The sequence below is a fragment of the Mus caroli genome, unplaced genomic scaffold, assembly GCF_978045245.1.
Source record: "Mus caroli unplaced genomic scaffold, Mus_caroli_1 scaffold_16, whole genome shotgun sequence".
Classification (NCBI taxonomy): Eukaryota; Metazoa; Chordata; class Mammalia; order Rodentia; family Muridae; genus Mus; species Mus caroli.
In genome coordinates, this window is record NW_028227271.1 from 23,775,248 (window position 1) to 23,795,747 (window position 20,500).

Here is a 20,500-nt window from a genome sequence, read left to right on the forward strand (position 1 = left end):
GGGATGGGGCAGCCCAAGCCTGGGACTCCTGGTGGCCTCAGAGAGGAAGAAGCAAACAGGGAAACAATGAGGTCAAGGAGGTGGAGAGACTGTGCTAGTGACTTGGCTGGAGCCCTCAATCCAGTAACATCTGAAGCCAACATACATCAGGGCTTCCTAAAACCTTGAACCTCTAAATCATTTCCTCCTGTTTCCTTGTTCCCTCTCACTTCTGTCTTCCCTTCTCTTGTGTTTTTATTCTTCTTAAAGATTTTTAAGTGTCTGGCCTGCATCTAAGCGTACAAGCATGCAGGAACCCACATAGGCCACAATAGGAGCTGGATCCCTGGAACTGGACTTACAGGCAGTTGTGAGCCACCTGATGTGAGTGTTGGGAACTGAATAAGAACGGCCCCCATAGGCTCCTGTATTTGAATGCTTAGTTATCAGGGAGTGGCACTGCTTGAGAAGGATTAGGGGGTGTGGCCCTGTTGGAGGAAGTTTATCACTGTGCGTGGCCTTTGAGGTTTCAATATCCCAAGCCAAGCCCACTGTCTTTCTATTCCTGTTGCCTGTGGCTCCAGGTGTAGAACTCTCAAGTCACTTCTCCAGTCCCATGTCTGCCTGTGTGCCCCAATGCTTCCCACCCTGGTAATAACAGATTAAACCTCTGAAATGGTAAGCCAGCCCCAATTGGATCCTTTCTTTTGTAAGAGTTGTTGCGGTCAGTCGTTGTGTCTCTTCACAGCAGCAGCACAGTGATGAAGAAAGACGAGCAGGAGGCATTCTCTCAGTAAGCCACCTCTCTAGACCTCATCTTTTTGTTTTTGAAACTTGTCCTTTGTAGCCATAAGTTCTGATGATGCCAGTTCTATGAACTGAGGAATTTGTACCATGGAAGAGCATATTAACCTTCCCTTGCCTCATCCCTAGCTCTGAAGCCCCACCCAGACCCTGACCACAAAAGGATCCTACCATAGGGTCTCTGGATCCCCCAAAACCTCAGACCCCACAACTGCAAAATATGATGACATCATCACATTTCCATTGGGGGTGAGAATAAACAGCACACCCCAATCCTGCAGGGAAGGAAGAGCAGACATGGCGAAAGGCCTAAGCACGGTTCTGGGGTTTTATTCAAAACAACGCTGGCTGGCGGTGCGGCTTGGTTTCTCTATGCCCGGGCCATCTGGGCCAGCAGGGACCAGCGCCTTCAGCAACTAGGAGGGAAGTTCGTTCACACTGTAGAAACTGTACAGTGACCGGAAGTTAGAGTCACAGCAGCAGAGCCGGGCTGGGGGCTTGCTGGACAAGGCGGCCTCTGCCTCCTCCCAGGCCCCAGTTCAGCCCTGGCTCTGCCAGGGACGTTGATTATTGCACAAAGACCAAAAGGGAAAAAAATGTGTCTGGGCTAAACAGCGGCTTCTAAGACCCCAAGCCCTTACGCAGAGCAGCAAAAGGGCCTGGAGGTGACCCTGGGAGCTAGAAGCTCCCAAAGAAATATTAGGGACAAGCAGACAGGTAAGTACTGCTCACAATTCATTCGTCCTCCTCTGAGGGAAAGCCAGGACCAGAGCCGAAGACGGGAAGAAGCCAGGGCAGGCCCAACTAGCTCCAGACCCTTCTCTACAGATGTCATGGTGCCCTCCAGCCTCCAAGCCACACAGTCAGGCACATGGGCATTGGTTAGGGCATTGGTACGGAGGTCCCCATTCTCCTCATAGACAGGCCCATGTGGATTGGAGACATTTGTGCTTTGATGATGGACAGGCCACAGCCCCAAGCTACAGTGTCAAAGAAGGAACAGAACACTTGCCCAACCCTGGCCCTTTATAGCTCATCTTACCAGGAGCTCAGCGCTTCCCTCATCCCCGAACCCCTAGAACACCCTTCATCATGTCTGCTTGCTCTGAGGACACAGTGTAGAATTATGGATGCCTGAACATCCCTCCCCAGCCTCAGAGCCCTGATAGGGAGAACGCTGGCTGTGGAGAGCAGCATGATCATACAGGGGCCCCCTGAAGGCTGAGATAACTGCCTGACTGGACCCAGAAAGCAGAGGGTGCTGGATGCTATCAACCACCACCTCTGAAAAGCACAGGCCAGATGCTCAGGCCAGGTGACCCGGGCTCTTTACTGCCAGGGGCAAATGGCTGCTTCTGTTACCGAGAACCTCAGTTTACCCATGTGTAAAGTGGGTCTAACAACGACTGTCCCACTCCTCACCTCTAAGAAGGGCTTTAGAGGCAGCACCCCACTTCCTCACAAAGCCCTGACCCCAGGATCCCAGCGATGGACAGGAACACCCCAGAGTCTACAAACACAAATGCAGCTACTGCCCACTAGCCTGGCTAGAAGGCCACTTCTGAGAACTCGGGACTCAGGAGCAGAGATGAGACACCCATGTTCTTCGCAGGGTCCAAGGTGACCCTTGGTAATGCGGGCAAGCACCCCATGATACTGCCCCCTGAACAACAGCAGGCCAGCAGCAGCAGTAGCAGGTGGCCACACTCTTTCAGCTGAGTTTAAACCCATCCACTTTAGAGCTCAAATAAAGCTACCTGTCCTGAACTAATTCAGGAAGCAGGACCATAGTGAGACCCAGCCCACAGCTTGAGACAGCGAGACGTACTCAGGGGTAAGCATGAGTCCAAGGAGGCTAAGAGTGTCGGGGGTGGGGAAAGGCTGGAGCCAGGGTTTGGGCGGGTGTTCAGAGCCCACTTCAGATTTGTTACCCCAAACACCCCTGGGGCGAGGGTAGGGTTGCTCAGGGTGAGTGACCATAATCCCCAGGAAAGCTGAAATATGAGGCCTTCATAGTGGATCAGGACAGAAAGTTCCTGTGTACCTGACAGTCCCAGTAACGGGGCATCTGCTCGAACCAAGTAAGTACCACTGACTCCCTTCACCTGCCCCCCCCTTCATGAATTATCCCTGTTTGATGCCTTCAGGGGGTGTGAACTGTCCCCCAAAGTGTTCACCGAAGTCAAAACTGCACTCTGAGCCTCCTGCCCTGTCCCCCAACCCTGCTCTAAGAAATATGACTAACCCCCCCCACCCCCAGGTTTTTCTAAAGAGAACATCTAGCCGGCTAAGAAAGTTTGTGTCAAGAGTGTCTACAAAAGACTTCACAACACCACAATAGTCAGAGGGACAAGACTGATATACCCTGACGTGTGGGGTAGGGGTTGGGGAACTTAGTAGGGTCTCTTCTTGAAAAGGGAAAAAAAAGTGCACCCTGAATTGCTTCTCTTCTGTCTCCTGGGCCCCGAACACTCTCCCAAGCTGCTCTCAACTCGGGGAGACCCCTAAAACTACAGCCACTGATGTCCCAGCAGGAGCATCTCTGCTGTGAAGGCCTGTGTGCTAACCAACAATCGAGACCCCTGTCTGGGCCCTGGCCTGCACCCTCAACTTTAGCACGTTCTGGAATTCATAAGCTCTCAGTAAAAAAAATAAATAAATATATGTCTGTCTCTATATATATATGTATATATCTGCATATGCACTGGAAGGGCCTCGGACGGGGCGCATCTGAGCCTTGGCTAACCCAGACCCTCTCAGTCGCCTGCCCAGTGGCCTGGCGCTGACTGGCCCCTATGCCACTCCCAGGTGTGGGCAAAGTATTGCTGTCTGCTCCCTGGCTCCTGAGGTTAAAAGAAGGCAAGATGGGGCAGGCGGGAGGACAGCGGGTAGCAGGTTCCCCCCACAGCCCCTGCGGCCCCTCATCTCTTCCTTTTGCTCGCTGCATCCGTTGACTCCCCGGGAGGTGGCTGTGGCTCGGGTGCTGAGGAGCCCAAGCCGGAGGCCAGCTGTGCCTGGCCTGGTGGGTCCTTGCTGCGGTCTGCAGCCCATGAGGGACTCCTGGCCAGGCCACGGACGGAGACAGTGGCGCCAGGACGGCCAGGTCCAGCAGCCAGGCTGCTGGTACTGCTGAACTTCCTGGCTGGGGTGAGGCCGGGTGGTGGCAGCGTGGGTGGTAGGCAGAAGAGAGATGTAAGTGACAGGCTGCTGAGGGTCTCGGAGTGCTCACTGCCTGCGCCCCCACCACCTGCGCCCCCGCGGCCCTCCTCATCGGAGGGGTCCATGGAGTCGTGGTAAGTGCAGCCAGGGCTGGTGGAGCCACCGCTGCTGTGGCTACGCTGATGGGCCCGCAACCCACGCAGACTAAATAGGCCACGCCCCCGCAGGCTGAGGCGGCGCCGGGTGGCAGGTGACAGGCTAGCCCGTGGCCCTGGCACCTGGACTGGTGGTCCCAGGGCACGCCGAGGACTGTCACTCAGGGTCAAACTGTCCTCCAGTGTGGTCTGCAGGCTGCCCGCTGAGCTGCTAGGGCTGGCATCCAAAGACGTGTCACTCACAGTAGCCTGCGGGGAGGTAAGAAGGGATGAGTCCGCTTGTACCATCTCCTTTCCCCCCTCACTCATCCTTAGTGGACTGTCTGATGACGGGACCCAGGATCCCACAGCATCCCCTCTGCCACACCAGCATTCCTGGGGTCTCTCGGGGCAGTGACCACAGATGCCTCACACAAGCTCCCTGTCCCCTCTGGACAGCATGGGTCATCCTTCTTAGTGTCCGCATCAAGCCTGGTCTTCACAGAGCCCCCACCTCTCATCCACCACATCTCCAACACTGCCCCTTGTTCCCAAGCTCTTCTGCCTGTCCCCCATAGCTCTGCCTCATCCTAGTGGCTCCCACCCTCTCTCCTAGGTAAGCCTCCAGCTCCACTTGCTCTCCCAGCCATGCCCCTCACACACAGATTATATTCCCGGCACTCATGTGCTCTGCCATCTTTCCTTCTATACTACGTGTGTGTGTTTGTGTGCCCACTCGAGAGCGCGCGCGCGCGCGCACACACACACCACCACACTTTAAACCCTACACTGCCCTTCATGGGAGGCAGTGAGACTGGGTCTACTGACTGTTGCAATGAACAACCTGATGAAACCCAAGGTTAGCCATGCCTGGATAATGATTGCTAGGAGACTGCAAGCCAGTCTCCACTGTTGTATTAGGATTACACATGGCCCACTGAAGGTACTGCTGGATTTCTGTCCTGTGCTCCAGAGGCCCTCTGTGCACAGCTGGCATGGCATGGGGGGGGGGCTGTTTGTGGCTCCAGCCATCCTGATACAGGAGACACTATAACCAAGTCTTCCTATTTCCCAACTTGCCCTTCTGCAATCAAGCAATCTATAATCTGTATGCAAGCAGCCCAACAATGGTGCCCCTACCACCCATGCATATCATTCAAGGCACAGTCCCTGACCCTAGCATCCTGTCACCCGAGAAAGCCTCCCCAGTGCCTCTCTTTATTTCCTTCTTTCAAGCTTGGTCCCCCATTTCAGCTGCCTTGGCAACCTAGATCTTCCTCAGGAGGTAGGCTTGCTCATATTCATCTTTGGGGTCACCTCTCCTCTCAAGTCTCAGAAGCTCCCCAACTTTCCCAGACTCAGATGCCATGGCTGTGTCATGTTCTATCCCTCCCCTGCCCCCACTTCCCCATGGCTCCAGGACACTCTGCAGAATCCAGGAGGTGCCTGTACCTGGCGCAAGAGGGTGCAGTTGACGCTCGGTGACCTCAGGGATGCCCAGGACCCCTGAAGTGCAATCTTGGGCAGGGTCCCTGAACTCATGCCCGGTTCCTGCCCCTTCTGGCTGGCAGACACAGCAGGGTGGAAGAACTCAGCAGGCATCTGCAGCAGAGGGCTGGAACCATCCGGGGAGAAAGGGCTTGGGGGTGCTGCAGGAGGGACAGAAGAAGAAGATGAGATGCTCGGGACAGCCCAGGGGGTGGGCACAGAGCGCCAGCCCTCACCTGGGCTACTTAACACTGGCTGTGAGACTGTGGGCAAGTCTTCAGATTGAAGCATTGGTTTCCTTGCTATGAGAGCAAGGAACATTTTTGGTGTGATTCCAGGAAGGACTGAGTCTGAGGAAAGTGCTGCTTTCAGAGCAGACCAGACCAGACTCCAGGCCTGACTCCTGGGCCTTCTTCCTCAGGGAATGGGGACAGACATCCACCCAGTGGGGGATGGGATTATTGACACAATCAACTCAACAGGTTTTAGAGTCACCAAGGAGAGGTACTGTGTGTGTGTGTGTGTGTGTGTGTGTGTGTGTGTGTGTGTGTGTGTGTGTGTGTAATTTCTAGATTGGGTTGAGAGTAAAAGGAGCCACCCTAACTGTGGGCAGCACCATCCCACAGGCTGAGGTCCTGGACTGAACACAAAGGAGAAAAACGCTGAGCACCAGTGTTTATCAGTCCCTGCTTCCTGACTGGGGATGCAAATGTGACCAGCTGCCTTGAGCTGCCACCGCCATGCCTTCTCTGCCATGATGGACTATACCTTAGAACTGTGAGCCAAAACAGACTCTTCCTTAAGTTGCTTTTACCAGGTATTTGGTCACAGTAGTGACAATGTAAACAACACAAGAGGAGTGCTCTGGAGACAACAGCAGGTATGGAGCACCTAGCCCAGCACCATGCACACAGTAGGTATTCAATCACTAAAACTCTGACTTAGACTCATCCCTTAGGCTCTGACTATCTAACTTGGCCTGGCCAGGCCTGAGGGCCCCTCTTGGACAATGTGGGGTAGGTAGGCAAGGACCAGGCCCTGCACTGATAGTACAGAAACTTCCAGATGGGCTTGGTCTGCTCTGATGCAGATAGAAAGGAACAAGGCCAGGATGAGGAACCTGAGACAAGACAGACTTTTGTATGCCAGGACCAGCAGCAGCTGCTTCTGCCTTCATAGAATGGGGAAGGAATATAGGGTTCAGATATTGGAGTAGACACCAGGCAGCTGTGCTGGCTGAGTTCTGGAAAGGTTCCTGATCTGTGCTGCCTAGTATACTGAAGGAATATATAGAATAATGGTTAATTTAACACTTCATCAGAATGTGCTTGCAATTAGACCCTGAGCTCTGGTTTTTAAGATCAAGAAACCCCTGACATCCCAGCCATCATGTCCACGAGAGGCTTTACGGAGGGTCTGTGGAGAAGCCAGTCACCTAGACAGCACAGAAGACATCTTGGAATGAGCTCAGGGTCTGGGGGAGGGGTGTCATTCTGTTGAGCTGTCTCCTTTTGCCCCCACCCAGCCAGTATTGCCAACCAGATTCCTGTCATCTTCTAAGAGGGAGCCCAAGTGGCAAGCAAGCTAGCTCAGTCCCTAGCCCTGATCCCACAGTCTGGCCATGTCCCAAAACACAAACCCACTGTTCAGGAAGGTTTGGGGATAGAGATCTCTCCATCAAAGGGCTGCTGAGAGACATCTTTCTGTCATATGTGTCACCTTGTGTGAATATCTGGGGGGTGGTGGTGGGGAGGGATTGCCTCTCCAATTAGACTCCACCCAAAGGCCTTCCATCTGTAAGGCTTCCTTCTGCTTGACACTAAGAGCTGTGTCCCACAGCCCAGTTCCCTTTCCCTCCCAGAACATGAGAAGCTAGGTGTGGCGCTTCCTTTAGACCGGGCTGCTGTGGCTATCACTAGCTCATTGACTCTATGTCTTTTGTCACTACTGTATCAGGCTTGAGTCTTTCCTCGAATCGTCAGACACCTATTTGGTTCTTCATGGGAGAAGCCCTGGCTTCACCTCCCCCATAAAGCAGACTCTTGGGATCAGGGTGCGGGAGCCGGCAGGGCATCATCGACCCTCACCTTGGTTGCTCTCATGTTTGAGCCAGGACTGGACGGGGTTGAATGGAATGGCCCCCATCTCGCACAGCAGGCTCTCTGGGCCTGCAGACACTGGATCACTGGCAAAGGGGAAAAAGCATTCATCCAGGTCTCCAGCCTGCATGGGCTCCGGAGGCTCTAGCTCACCCTGCAGGCAAAGGAGATAAAAGATCAGTAAGTTGGGGGACTCGGAGGCATGGCTCCTGCGTAACTATCCCTATTCCTATCTAGGAAGTCCTTTCTCTTACCTCCTCCACCTGGCCAGCAGTCGGCACCTTCCAGTCCTCAAATGGAAGGTCCTCACCTCTAGGAAGCCCTGTCGGATGCCCCAGGCAGCTGTGGTTCCCCAACCCTTGCCTTCCTGAATCTAATGGCCTCTCATGAGACAGGACCGGGTCCTCCTAATGTCTATAATCAAAGGCTAACTCAGTGTGGTGGTCACTCAGGATGAAAGCATCGTACTAGAACATTAGGTGGGCCCTTCCTTTTGTTAGGACTCAGTTTCCACATTCATACTCGGGGAGAAGAGTTCTTCCTCTCTGGCCACTGCCTGGGGTCTTGCATGAGGAGCGAAGGGCTGGAGCATCTCTTTCTAGAGTTTTCCCAGCCCCACAAGTTCCTTGAGAGCTGCCTGAGTCCACGCTGATGTTGATGGGCTCATGCCACCTCAACCTGTGACTTGCTATCTGTGTCTGGCATAAAGATACGGCCTCCATTAACCTGAGCCTGAGCCCAACCTGGGCCAGGGAAATTGTGTACCCTGGCATCACACATGAAATACAATGTAAGTAGACACTTAGCTGCTTACCTTACTCTCCTTGGGGCCCTGCGGGCAGGCCGTGGGGTCCTCAAGACTCAGGTCATCCCCCAGCAGGACGGACGAGGACCTGTCTGAGTTCAGGGAGAAGGCCTCTGTCTCAGCCAGCTGCACCTGCGGGGGGAGGTGGTGGCCTCGGGTCACCCTGGGGCTGGGATGGGGCAGCCTGGGCCTGGAGCGCTGAGCAACAGGTCCCTGAAAGGACATGGGGCAGTGGTCAGAGTGGTTCACGGGCCTGCTGGGCATGGGTGGTGGGCCCACTCTGTGTAGGATCCCAGCCTGGGTGACACATGAGGATGGCACAGGGGCCACTCCAAATGGAAACCAGGTCTGAGTGGCCCACCTTAGTGTCTGAGCACAAAAGTAGCCATGGTACAGTGAGCGACGGTACAGAACTGGGCTGGGTGTGACTTCTCTGAGGACCACTTGTGTCCTCTGCAGATGTCCCTGCAAGGGGATCTGCATGACCTACTACCCTGAGAAATCTGTCTCTGCCTTAGGGGTAGGAGCAGTGAGCAGCCCACGTGATCAGCTCCTGCCCACAGCTCCTGGAGATAACCTCACAGACACTGATCCTAGACCTCCCTGGGATGAGCCCAGGAACTAGATGCGCAGGGGCCTTGGAAGAACTCTTGCAAACAGCCTTGAGAGATGGGTCCTGAGCAGAGTGGGTCTGAGCTGCCACGGAGATGAAGCCTGAAGGAGGCTCTCGAAGGATGCACCGAGATACTCGGGGTAGGGGTGGGGGTGGGGTGGCCATGACCATCAGAGAACACAACAAGCAAACACCAGAGACCCACCCCCTTCCTCCTTCAGAAAGGGCAAAATGGCAGCCATAGAAGGGACAAAACCTGTCCCAGCAGCATACGGTGGAATGACTACTGCATCTAGGCATCTTTTATAACCAAGGGTGCTTAGGACTCTCTCTGGGGCTCTCTAGGCCCCACCACAGGGCTGCCCTTCCTAGACAATACCACTTTGCGCAGTGGGATCGGCCTGTTTCTAGGAGCCTAAAGCCACGGCTTCCCCCAGCACTTCGCTCCCGGGTGACTCCCGGAGAGCCCACAGCTCCTCCTCCCAGGCTGTCAGTACCTCTTGCTTGTCATGGTGACACTTGCCACAGCCGGCAGGTGAGGAGTAGTGGTGGAAGATGGAGCCAGACAGGTTGTCAATGATGGTCAGCTCCCCCTCCAAGGAGTCCTTGATGATTAAAGAGACGCTGTCCAGCCACAGGGTCTCCTAGGCGGACGGGGCAGGGTGGGGACAGGTGGGATTATCGGCTGGGTCCCTGGACTCTGGGGTGGGTGGGGCAGAGCTGCCTTCCCAATTCTCTGTGCCCACAGCCTGGGCCTGAGCTCCTCACCAGGATCGCCCTCTCTTGAAGCTGAACACAGAGGGAGCCCAGAAGATGGAGGTTACCCACCCCCCACCAGCCCAGCTACCCATCTGGCCCCATGGCTCCTGCCCTTTGTGTCCCATTCACCTCTCGGCCCCTGCCCACCTGGGCTGGAGAATAGCAGTGCCGGCACAGGTGGCTCTCAGTGTCGCCTCCAACGCCTGCCCCTCCTGATCCTCGGCCTGGAGCCCCCGGTGAACTGGTGGGCATCCTCGGGCCAGGACAGGGACAGGGGCAGGGGCAGGGACAGGGACAGGGACAGGGGCCGGGCCCAGGGCCTAGGCCATGGGCCATCTCCAGCTCGATCTCAGCATCCATCTCTGCATCCTCCTGGGCCTCCTTGTTGCTGTCATCCAGATGTTTCATCAGCACGGCCACCACCACATTGATGAGCACAAACTGCGCTGTGAGTACGAAGCTCACAAAGTAGAGAGGCGACACAAACTGCAGGCTGCTCAGGCAGCTGCGCTCATCGTGGGTGCAGTCTCGCAGAGTGTCCTACCAAGGAACAGGCAGGTTAAGTCGATGCCACCCAACATATCTGCCCAACCACACACCCCACCTCCCTAGCACAGAGGGTGCACAAGGCTACCAGAGGTCAGGCATATGCATAGCACACACTCACACATGTGCAGGCACACCATGGGCCCTAGATCAATGCCCCTCCAGAGTCCTAACTGCCTTCCTGCCTGCCTAACTTATGATGACTGAACCAGAGCCTGCCTCAACTTCAGCCAAGTTCTGGTTTGCTCTAGTCCTCTTCACTCCCTATGGTGGCCAACTCCACCTCTCAGAGCCACAGGCAAATCTGAGAAGAGGTGTGGCGTTTCCCAAGCATTCACAGCTGCTTTTCTGGCCAGCCCACCAAAGTTCTGCAAGGAGGTCAGTGGACATCTTTGGTCCCTGACTCCCCTCCTGTTTACAATGGGACACTGGGCATGCAGAGGGTACTGTGTCTGGATCAGTGGGGCCACCATGCATCCAGGACTTGAAACTATCTGATCTCCCCTCAGCTGGCCCGTGAATACCTTCATAATCCCGTTCCAGTTATCGCCTGTGGAGACCTGGAAGAGTGTGAGGAAGGCCATGCCGAAGTTCTCAAAGGTGGCGTGCCGGCTCATGCCCTCACACGGGTTCTCATCATTGCAGACTGAGAGGGGGAGAGGAGGTCAGCCTGTCCACCCACGGCACCCCAAGCTGCCACCCCTGAGTATCCTCTCTGAGTAACTCCTACAACCCTCAATAGTGCATGTGGACTGTGGCCAGCCCATAGATGAGACAACTGAGGCTCAAGGAAGTACTGCACTGGCTGGAGGCTCAGTCTCAGGAGCATCTGGCTCTTCTATCCAATAATCAACTCATGAGAGAGATGGGTGGGGAAAGGCCCAGCCCCTTGGGAGAACCCCTGGTTTCTGAAACCTACCTTATATGCAGGGCTGGGATCAACATGGAATGTGTTGCCCTCTCCCTTGCCCTGGTTGCTATTACTGAGGTAACCCTGGCTCAGAACAGCCAGTGGCTGGAAGCAGAGAAAGGAGGCTTCCCAGAAGACCAAAAGTTGAAGTCCAGGACTCCACAATACACATCTGATGTACATTCATGAGCCTGGCTTCAGAAACTACCCCATGCTAAGATTGGGTTTGAATGAAAAGTCCTGCTACTGAGGCATCTCCCCCATCCCACAGCCTCCAGTGGCAGCATCGCTCACCCAGCTTTCCGAAGAGCTCCACTCCCAGAGCGGCGTAGATGAAGAAGAGCAGCATGAAGAGGAGGCCCAGGTTGCCCACCTGTGGGGAGAGGTGGACTGGGCTGAGGGCTGGAGGCCTGAGGTGTGCAAGAGGAGAAGGGGAAGGCCTGGGCAGAGTCAGGAACAGGAGTTCCAGAACTGGAAGAGGGCAGGGAAAGGAATTCCTGGGGCAGAAGGATAGAGGTGAAGGACCTCAGGCCAAGGGAACAGAGGCAGGGACAGCCTCAGGGCAGCTATATTGTTACAGCTATATTGTTAGCTACATTGTTACTAAGTATCCATGTCCCTATCCCCCTGTAACCTCCTGAAGGGCAAGACTCCTACAGCATAGATCACCGGGTAAGAACTAGATACCTAATGTCTTTGCCATGAGCACATCACTTGTCCCGGAAACCTATGAGGGGTTTGGAGAGGTGACTCAGTAGATCAAGTGCTCATTGTGTAAGCATGAGGACCTGGATTCAGATCTCCAGCCTCGCATAAAAGCAGGGTACAGGGATATGCCCTGCTTATGTGGGCAGAGACTGGCAGATCCCTGGCGTTCACTCATGAGCTCTAGGCTCAGGAAGAGACCTCGCCTCAAACAAACAAACAAACAAAAAGCATTCAATCACACACCCACCCTTACACATGTATACACTCGAGTACACTCGAATACACACACACACACACAAATGTGCCATCTCTCTCCCCGTTTCTTGAGTGAAAGTTTCTTGAGTGAAAATGAGACAGACCAAGAGTGGAAGTGCCTGTTTAGTTACACCACTCTCATGAGTGAGGACGCCTCGGGGATTCAAGCCCAGCAAGCTGTCCATTGCTGGCCCGTGACACGACTGGATGATATACCACTTGCCTCCACAGACCAGTGCAAGGCTGGCCACAGGAAGGAAGGAGTGGAGGACTCACGCATGCCCGTGATCCCAGGAGCCTCCTGCAAATGCAGCCACCCCTGTCCCCACGGCTCCTGTAGGACAGATTGCCCCAGATTCCAAACCTGGTTCAAATCCATGCACCAGTGGGAGACTGCCTTTGCCTAGTGCTATGGAGGAGGCTAGAAGGCGTTCCTGCCCTACAAAGAAAATCCCTCCTGACCCTCCAAAGGCTCCTGCGAATTGAGTCGAGAGGCGTTTGAGGTAATTACCGTAAAATAAACCCCGTTGATCACAGACTGTGAGAGGGAGGACAGCCACTCAGCACTGTGGTGCCTGGCTAATTAATGGCACCCTACTCATCAAGGATGCAAGCGTTTAGTGAAATGGATACTGCCCCCATCTTCCCCTTACATCTCCTACCTTCACCCTCAGCCCCTTAGGGCCTGAGAGCCCCAGCAGCCTTCTCCTCACCTGCCTCCTTGCCCCCAGCCTTCCCTCCAGTCTCCTCACAGAGGCAGCTCTGCTTGGAGCCCTCTTACCCAAATACTCCTATGGAGTACAGAGTCTACAGCACAAAGCACAAAGAATAGTTGTTTTGTCCCCGAGCTAAAGGCCTGCCATGACACCCCCACCCTCCCAGTCTGATCTTTCAGCTCCTTGACTCCAACTGTGTGGAAATGGGCTGCTGGGTGGGCATATCCTGTCCCTCTACAGGGACGACACTTGGACTTAGTATGGTTAGTCCCTCCTCATCTCTCAAAGCCCAGTTTAGGTCACCTCCCCAGAGAGGCCCCCTGCCCCCCTGATGCCTTTTCCATCTGTATAGGGCAAAGGAATGCTTTTCCAGAGCCAAATTTCAAAAGTTCTACCAATCCCTATACAAGGAAACAAACACAGGAACTTCGGTGGAAGGTCAGGTGTTGCCTCTAGAAGCTACCCAGGATCGTAGAGATAGCTGAGCCCTTAGAACTGGCAGCAGCACCCAGCCACTGCAATGGACTGATGATTCAACAAGGAACTTTGAGGCTTTGAAGATGGCCCTCATCTCTGCACTGGCCCTAGTAGACATCTCTATTTGTATGTGAGTGAGGTCCAGGGTATTGCCCTGGCACTGGGACCCTGGCAGAAGCCTATCTAGAAGCCAAGAAGTAATCTCTCTATCCAAAAGATCTGATTCTGTTTCTGCCTCTTGGCTAGTTTGTTTGTGAGCAGCTGTCTCTACAGCCACACTAGTGAAGCTTACAAGCTGAACTTGGGCCAGGAATGTGTTCCTAATCACCCCACACTCTGTAGAGCTCTTCCTGAGGGGAACCTCAGAGAAGTGGGTGTCCAGTGCCTGAATAATACATCATCAGGCAGTTCTGGACCAGCCCTGTATCCAATTCTTTAGAACCTCAGCCATTAACCAGCCAGCCTGCTGCCAGGCGATAGATAACCCAACCGAGCCCCTCTGTGGTTGCCTGGAAATGACTGATGAGGTCCAATCTGTCAGACCTAACAGATGTTCTGCTGTGAGAGGCAGGAGAGATACTGTATATTATGGAAACAGTTTTGTTCAAGACAGAATCAGGTATGCCGGGGTGTAGTCGTCACCCTGGACAGTGCGGTGTGAGCCCAGTCCCTCAGCTGAGGAACCTCAGCACAAAGGCTAAGCTTCTGGTGTTGACCCAGGCATTTCACTAGGGGAAGGACAAAGCCATTTGCCATAGCCCATGTCCACAGGACCCTCCATCAAGAAAAGAAAGGGGACTATTCACCTTGGCCAGAAAGGAAATCAAAAACAAAGGAACTGTGGCCCTACTAAGCAGCCCAAAAATGTAGCCATTGTCCACTGTATAAGGCATCAAAAAGGAGAGTCTTCAGAAGCCCAAGGGAGTAGGGCAGCAGACTTGGCCCCCAGAAGGTGAGCCTAGAGCCAGTGGGGGCTCTCCAGGTTACCCTGCCTGAACCCAAACTTCTCCCGTACCCAAACTACACACAGGAAGAAACGTAATAGGAAAAGAGAGAAAATGCCAAACAAGTTGCAGATGGGTGGTGGTTCTTGCTGAACAGGAGACCTGTACTCTGTTCTCCCTGCTGATCAGGAGACAAACGCTCACTAAACCCCACCAGGCCACCCTCTTGGGAGCATCCAAAACTGTTGAGGCCCAGATATTATATTCTTCAACTAGACAATCTTGTTAAAAAAAACACTGTATCTAGAAGTCTTACTTGTGCCCACGTGAACCCTAAAGAAGGAAGAAAAGCCCCCAAAGGAATCCATACCCGAGGAAGTATCCTCAGAGAACAACGGGAGGCAGATTTCCATAAAGCCCATGGTTCATGGGTACAAGTATTTGCTAGCTTTCATAGTCGCCTTCTCTCGAGGGGTGGAAGCCTATCCTACTTGACACCGAGACAGCCTCGGTGGTCAACCCAGTTCCATGGCTATAAAGGTTAGACCTTAGCAGGAAACTTGAAGGTCTTTATTGGGAAACCAGCAGAACCCAGAAAGCCAGGCTGTATGTGAGTGGTTGAGACCCAGGCTGCAAACGTACTATCCAAAGGAAACCTCTACCTAGGGTCATCTGGCCCATCTGCCCAAACTGGCCCATCTAGGTGATACGAGCTCCCTAAGGCGGGAAGCCCCAAATCTCCAATATCCCCTTTGGTAAGCATGAATGGTAAAGGTCCAGGAATTAGAGGAAGCCAGACCCTCAGTGTCTGGGATGCTAGACCGGCATCACTTCCTGAACTGTTTCCCTATAGACATAGGTAAAGACTGCTGGCTATGCCTGGGTCCCAAACCCCCATACTATCAAACGATTCTCTCCACTTCCAATCCTGAAAACTGTAAATGGGACCATCCTAAGTTCACCCTCAGAATCGACCAAGAAAAGAGCACCTGTTTAACGTCACTAAGAAACCCCCTAGGTTGTTCCCCCTATGCAGATTCCTGAAGCCATACACAGCAGGTTAACTCCGAGACTGGCAGACAAGCACACTTCCAGGCCCCGGGCACTACTTGGCTCGCTTGCAGTAAGTAACAGCTTAACCACGTGTGCATCTTCCGAATTGTTTGCACCGGAGGAGATGTCACTCCTTGGAGTCCTCGTGTGTGTCACACCACAGATGATTGCCTATTATGAAGAATTAGCCAGCCCCACCTAAATCTCGATGGTGGGCTGCCCTGTGCGTGGCGCACCATCCCATTCTCATTCCCCTATTGGGAGGGGCAGACATCACAGGCCCTGCTGCAGTTAGAACTTTAGCCCTAGTTGCGGGGGATAAAAAAAAATATTTAAAGAACTCAGTACTCAAGTAAACATAGACCTAGGCCATCTGGAACATTCTATTTCCCATCTGGAAGCCCAGGTAGGCTCCTGAGCAGAGGTTTTTCTTCATGAAACAAGATGTCTCTGTGTGGCACTGAGAGAAACCTGTTGCTTCTATGCCAACCAGTTAGGGGTAATTAGAGAGTGTTTAGCCATAGTCAGAAATAACACTGAGAAAAGAGAAAGGAGATGCCAAGAATCTAACCAGTGGTATCAATCTTTGCTCTCCTAGGCCCACTGGTTAACTACTCTGCTTATGGCCATTGCTGGGCCATTGATCCTTTTGTTCCTAAGCCTGACTATAAGATCCTGCTTGTTCAGCTGTCTACTTAACTATGTAAGACAGAATAGGTTCTGTTCAAGTGCTGAGGGGACAATGTAACTCCCTGCCCCAAGATGACTCCACAATTTGACCCATACCCATAGAAACAGTAAGGGATGTCACAGGCTCCCGGACCTCAGCACAATGAGATCACATTAAAGGCACTATTCTGACCTGAAAACCCAGTATGTGGACCCCAGCACTTGCCAAAATGGGAGCAAAGACCTGATCCTGAGTTCCAAGGGAGTCCTTAGATGTACTAATATTTCTGTTTTGGCTTCTGAGTCCCACTTCTTGCTAATTGTTCTTGCTAACTATGGCATGTGTCAACCAGATGTGCTTTTGTGCATTAAAAAAATAAAAAACAAAATCAAACACACACAAAAAAACCAAGAGCTGTAAGACTCGGGGCTGCATGATTTGGGCATGTTCCCCACGCAATCTCCAGTCAGCAATAAAGATGTTAAGAGTGTCTCTGTGTTGGTCTCTGGTGGCCTTAACATTGCAACACTGGAAAGCTCACACCAAACTCAGGAATGGAACTGACTGGTGTCCTCAGTGGAGATTCCCAACAGAATCCACCTCTTTCTTCCCTGTGTACTGTATATATGCCTTTGATTTTTATGAAGCACAAAGTTGCCCATATGAATCACAATGAGTGTGGATGTGTGCAAGGGTCAGCTCAGCAGAGCACTCAGACATGGATGGGTGGGGTCAAGGGCACTAACACTGCCCAAGTATTACAAGGATAAAAATACCTGCCTCTGTGAGCCAGACCCCAGCTTACCGGCGACCTGATTAGTGTCCTCCTACTCAGACTGGGGTTTGTACTTCCCCTCCGGGAATGCTGTATGGAAACCTCACCGTCCATCACGTGACAACTGACCGTCAAGCCACCTTTCCAGGTCCAGCTCAAAAGTCATCTTCCCCGAATTCCCAAGGGAATAAATAACCTGTAGCTCCTCCCTCCCTGGAGCATAACACAGGCCTCGTCCTATAGGACCCTGAAGTGTTTATCTCCCCCACCAGCCTAGGGCCTCCCCAAAGAACTGTATATATCCCCAGAGTACTCACAGAACTAGACATAGAGTGAATACTGGTGACAATGTTTTGAGTTCCCAAAGACAAGCAGGAGAGGTTCAAACAACTCCCCAGGGAAGAGACTGTCCTGGGTTTTGGCAGGTCTGGGATAAGGAAAATTGAAGCTCACATCCCCCACACAATGAACCCTACATTTTAAGGCAGGGTTCTGGAAGGGTATAGCTCTTACCTGGGGCAGAGCTTGTACCACTGTGTCCAGCAGGGCCCGCATTCCTGTGGCCATCTTCAACAGCTTCAACACTGTGGGTGAACATTCAACCCCAACTGTCAGTCCAGGCTATGGATATGTACATGGGATTGTGTGCACACATGTGTATGAACTCAGAGAGGAGAGGGAACACAGAGCAGGGGGTGATGATCAGAGTCCCCTCTTGGGTACTACAGAAGAATATGGCTGAAGGGTCTGGAAGGATGGCCCAGTAGTTAAGAGCACTAGCTGTTCTTCCAGAGGTCCTGAGTTCAATCCCAGCACCCACATGGTGGTTTACAACTGTCTATAAATGTGGTCCTGTGAGACCATGGAAGCAGGAGGCAGGAGGTGGGCAGAGAAGCAAGAAGCACCCTGCCATCGCTGTGGCAGTAAGATTTTTGAAAGAGTGGGAAAAAAATTGGGGATGAGAGAAGGGCTTCTGGGGAGGAAAGGAAGATTGTCAGACGTGCTTAGGTCTGCATCCCTGCTCCAGTGCTAAAGAAATGCCAGGCAGCACGTGGAGCCAGAACTGGGTTCTTTGTGCCACATCCTGAGACTGGACTACATGGATTATGCTGTCATGAGAAAGCAGAGGCAGGTCTACACAAGCATGGGGGTGGGCAGCTGGGTGTGCAGGAGGCTGTGCACACACAGGGGTAACATGTGCTCTTCTTTTGAATCCTGCTCTGCCCTACTCAGCAGGGTCCCTCTTTCTCACATGTTCCGCATCTCCCACCCACCCCACTCTTACATGCTCTCCCATAGGTAACCAATGGGGAGCCCCCTTCCCACCCCTGCTTGTCTCGGCCCTGTCCTGTCTCCTACTTACCCCGGGCAATACGCAGAACACGCATGATACGGATGATGGTGGGGTTGATGGGCAGGGCCGCATTGATCTCAATCTCCTCCAGTGTGATGCCCATGACAGACAGCAGCACAATGGCCAGGTCCAGCTGGTTCCATCTGTACAGCAGGGCAGTTGAGGCAGGAATAGGGGGGGGGAAGGGGTAGGGGGGAAGCATAGTGGCTCAGACACACCTGAGCGGCGGAAGGCAGACTCCCAGCGCTTCACACTCCTGTGGGGCCCACTAGAATGTGCAAATACCCTTCCTTCTACCCACCCTCTCTGGTACCAGTGAATCTGGCCCCCTTTTTCCCTTCTACAGTAAGGTGTTCAAGCTGAAGAAACATCTCTGGCCTCCTGTAAGAGAGAAGGCATGGATTCTGACTTCTAAGTCTAAATCCTAAACTATCTGATCCCTTTGAGTAGCATTTGGCCAGTCTGTCAAGCTCTCTAAGCCTTGGTTGCTTCCTCTGAAAAGTTAGCATGAGGCAGACCATGCTCTGTCTTCAGGTTACAGTGGACCCACGGGAGATGAGCTAAGACAGCTTGAATCCATTCACTGTGACTTAACCGCCTCTTGCCTGGGAATCTAGTCAACAACTAGGACACCTTGACTATCAATATCCAGATGTTACTGGCTCCTTCAGGCTTCTTTAAAGATCAAGACTTCTTCCCAACCTTGCCGCTCTAGTAAATGACCCAGCCACTCACCGGTCCTTGAAGAAACGCCTCAGGCCAAACGCCACCAGCTTCAGCACAGCCTCCAGCACAAAGACAGTGGTGAACATGTAGTTGCAGTACTTGAGGGCTGTCTCTAGGGACTACGGGGGCAAAGAGAGGCATGGTCCAGTACTATTATCTGCCCCAGGACCTTCCTACAACCAGAGACTCTGTCTTTTAAGAGGAGAGATTAGTCCATTTACATTTAGTATTATTTATTTATTTATATTCCTTTTCATTCCTATGTCTTCACTTGTGTTAAGTCATTTCACATCGCTATTCCCTCATTTGTGCTAGCCTGACCCAGCTGCTCCTCTTTGGAGACAGAATGAGGTGTGGTTAAGGATCCCTAAACCATATTCCGTAGATTTGAATACTGCTTAACTCTTGCTCCTTATCCAGTCCATGACCCAGGAAAGTGCTTGACCTTTCTGACACTTAGTTTCTTCAACTAAAAAAAAATTTTTTTAAACAATCCCTCCTGCCTGTCAAAAAGCTGCTGCGATAATTAAATGAGGTATCCAGGGCTGGGCACCAGAAAAATAATTGGTGCTTGGAAACTGTAATAATCCCATGTCTTCACGTTCACTTGGAAATTCTGTAATTACTGTTCACTCTGCCATGGTTCCCTTCCTTCTCACTTCCTAATCGTCCTCTCTGTCCACTGAAATAAGATGCTAATTCCTCACCTGGAGGCTTGGTGCCACCCTTCCTGTCAACTCTGCCAAGCAGAGTCTTTTAGAAAGCACCTGCCCCTCACACTCTTCTGCTACATGCTATCTAGCATCTACCCCAAGGATGCTTGCTGGCCATGAGCCTGCCCCCAAGAAAGTCATCCCTTAGACTCAGGATATTCAGTGGGCAGTCGGGGGAGCTCTGTAAACTTTGAACACAAATCTAAGCTCCAGTTCTGTCTCTGCTGCCTGTTCTCTGAGGCTCAACCTCTTCACCTGGAAAACCCGACCAGGGTCCTCCTAACATCGACTTTACAATGAAGATTAATGCACACATCATGCCCTGCAACATCCACCTTATCACACCACAGTCACTGCTACTCATGCGCTGGGCTGCTCACAAATGCCACCTCCCTCACATTCCTGGGAAGAGTGACCCTTTTCTTTTCAGCTTCTCACTTACCAGCTGCCCTGCATCTCTTCCCCACAAGGGCCTGGTGTAAGCCCATCACAGAGGGACTTCATGGACGCTGACCCTCTACTCAATCTCAACCTGAGGTGGGATCCAGCTAAAGCTGGTTCTCCCCGCGTGGCCTTAGACAAGACCGTGACCCCAAGACTCACTGTAGGCTGGTTGTAGTGCTCCAGGGACATGGTGACCACGTTGAGGCAGATGATGAAGGTGATGAAGATGTCCAGGTAGTGGCTAGTGCACATGGAGTGGATGAGCAGCCTTGTGGGACAGTAGGTGGCATAGTAGGGCAGCCTCTGAGCCTCTGTAGGGAGCATGGGAGAGTGGCACATGCCATACAGGATTGGACCAAGCAAAGAGAA

The 20,500-nt window shown here is 52.8% G+C and overlaps 1 protein-coding gene across 3 annotated transcripts in view; it reads right to left on the reverse strand.

Annotated features, from left to right (window-relative positions):
* Positions 1–1,107: 1,107 nt before the first annotated feature.
* The window catches only part of Cacna1i (calcium voltage-gated channel subunit alpha1 I), a 110,447-nt gene continuing 91,054 nt past the window's right edge, over positions 1,108–20,500 (reverse strand). For 2 of the 3 annotated variants that reach the window (XM_029470056.1, XM_085831343.1), the window contains 12 exons: positions 20,291–20,442; positions 18,984–19,093; positions 18,258–18,391; positions 17,408–17,478; positions 11,591–11,669; positions 10,911–11,032; positions 9,988–10,380; positions 9,579–9,725; positions 8,478–8,681; positions 7,652–7,817; positions 5,529–5,725; positions 1,108–4,346 (listed from right to left, as the gene is read on the reverse strand). In XM_029470056.1, the coding sequence (XP_029325916.1) occupies positions 3,705–4,346; positions 5,529–5,725; positions 7,652–7,817; positions 8,478–8,681; positions 9,579–9,725; positions 9,988–10,380; positions 10,911–11,032; positions 11,591–11,669; positions 17,408–17,478; positions 18,258–18,391; positions 18,984–19,093; positions 20,291–20,442 (2,417 nt within the window). In that variant the 3' untranslated portion in view covers positions 1,108–3,704. The remainder of the gene's footprint in view (positions 4,347–5,528; positions 5,726–7,651; positions 7,818–8,477; positions 8,682–9,578; positions 9,726–9,987; positions 10,381–10,910; positions 11,033–11,590; positions 11,670–17,407; positions 17,479–18,257; positions 18,392–18,983; positions 19,094–20,290; positions 20,443–20,500) is intronic. The other variant, XM_021182805.2, reaches the window with a different exon arrangement.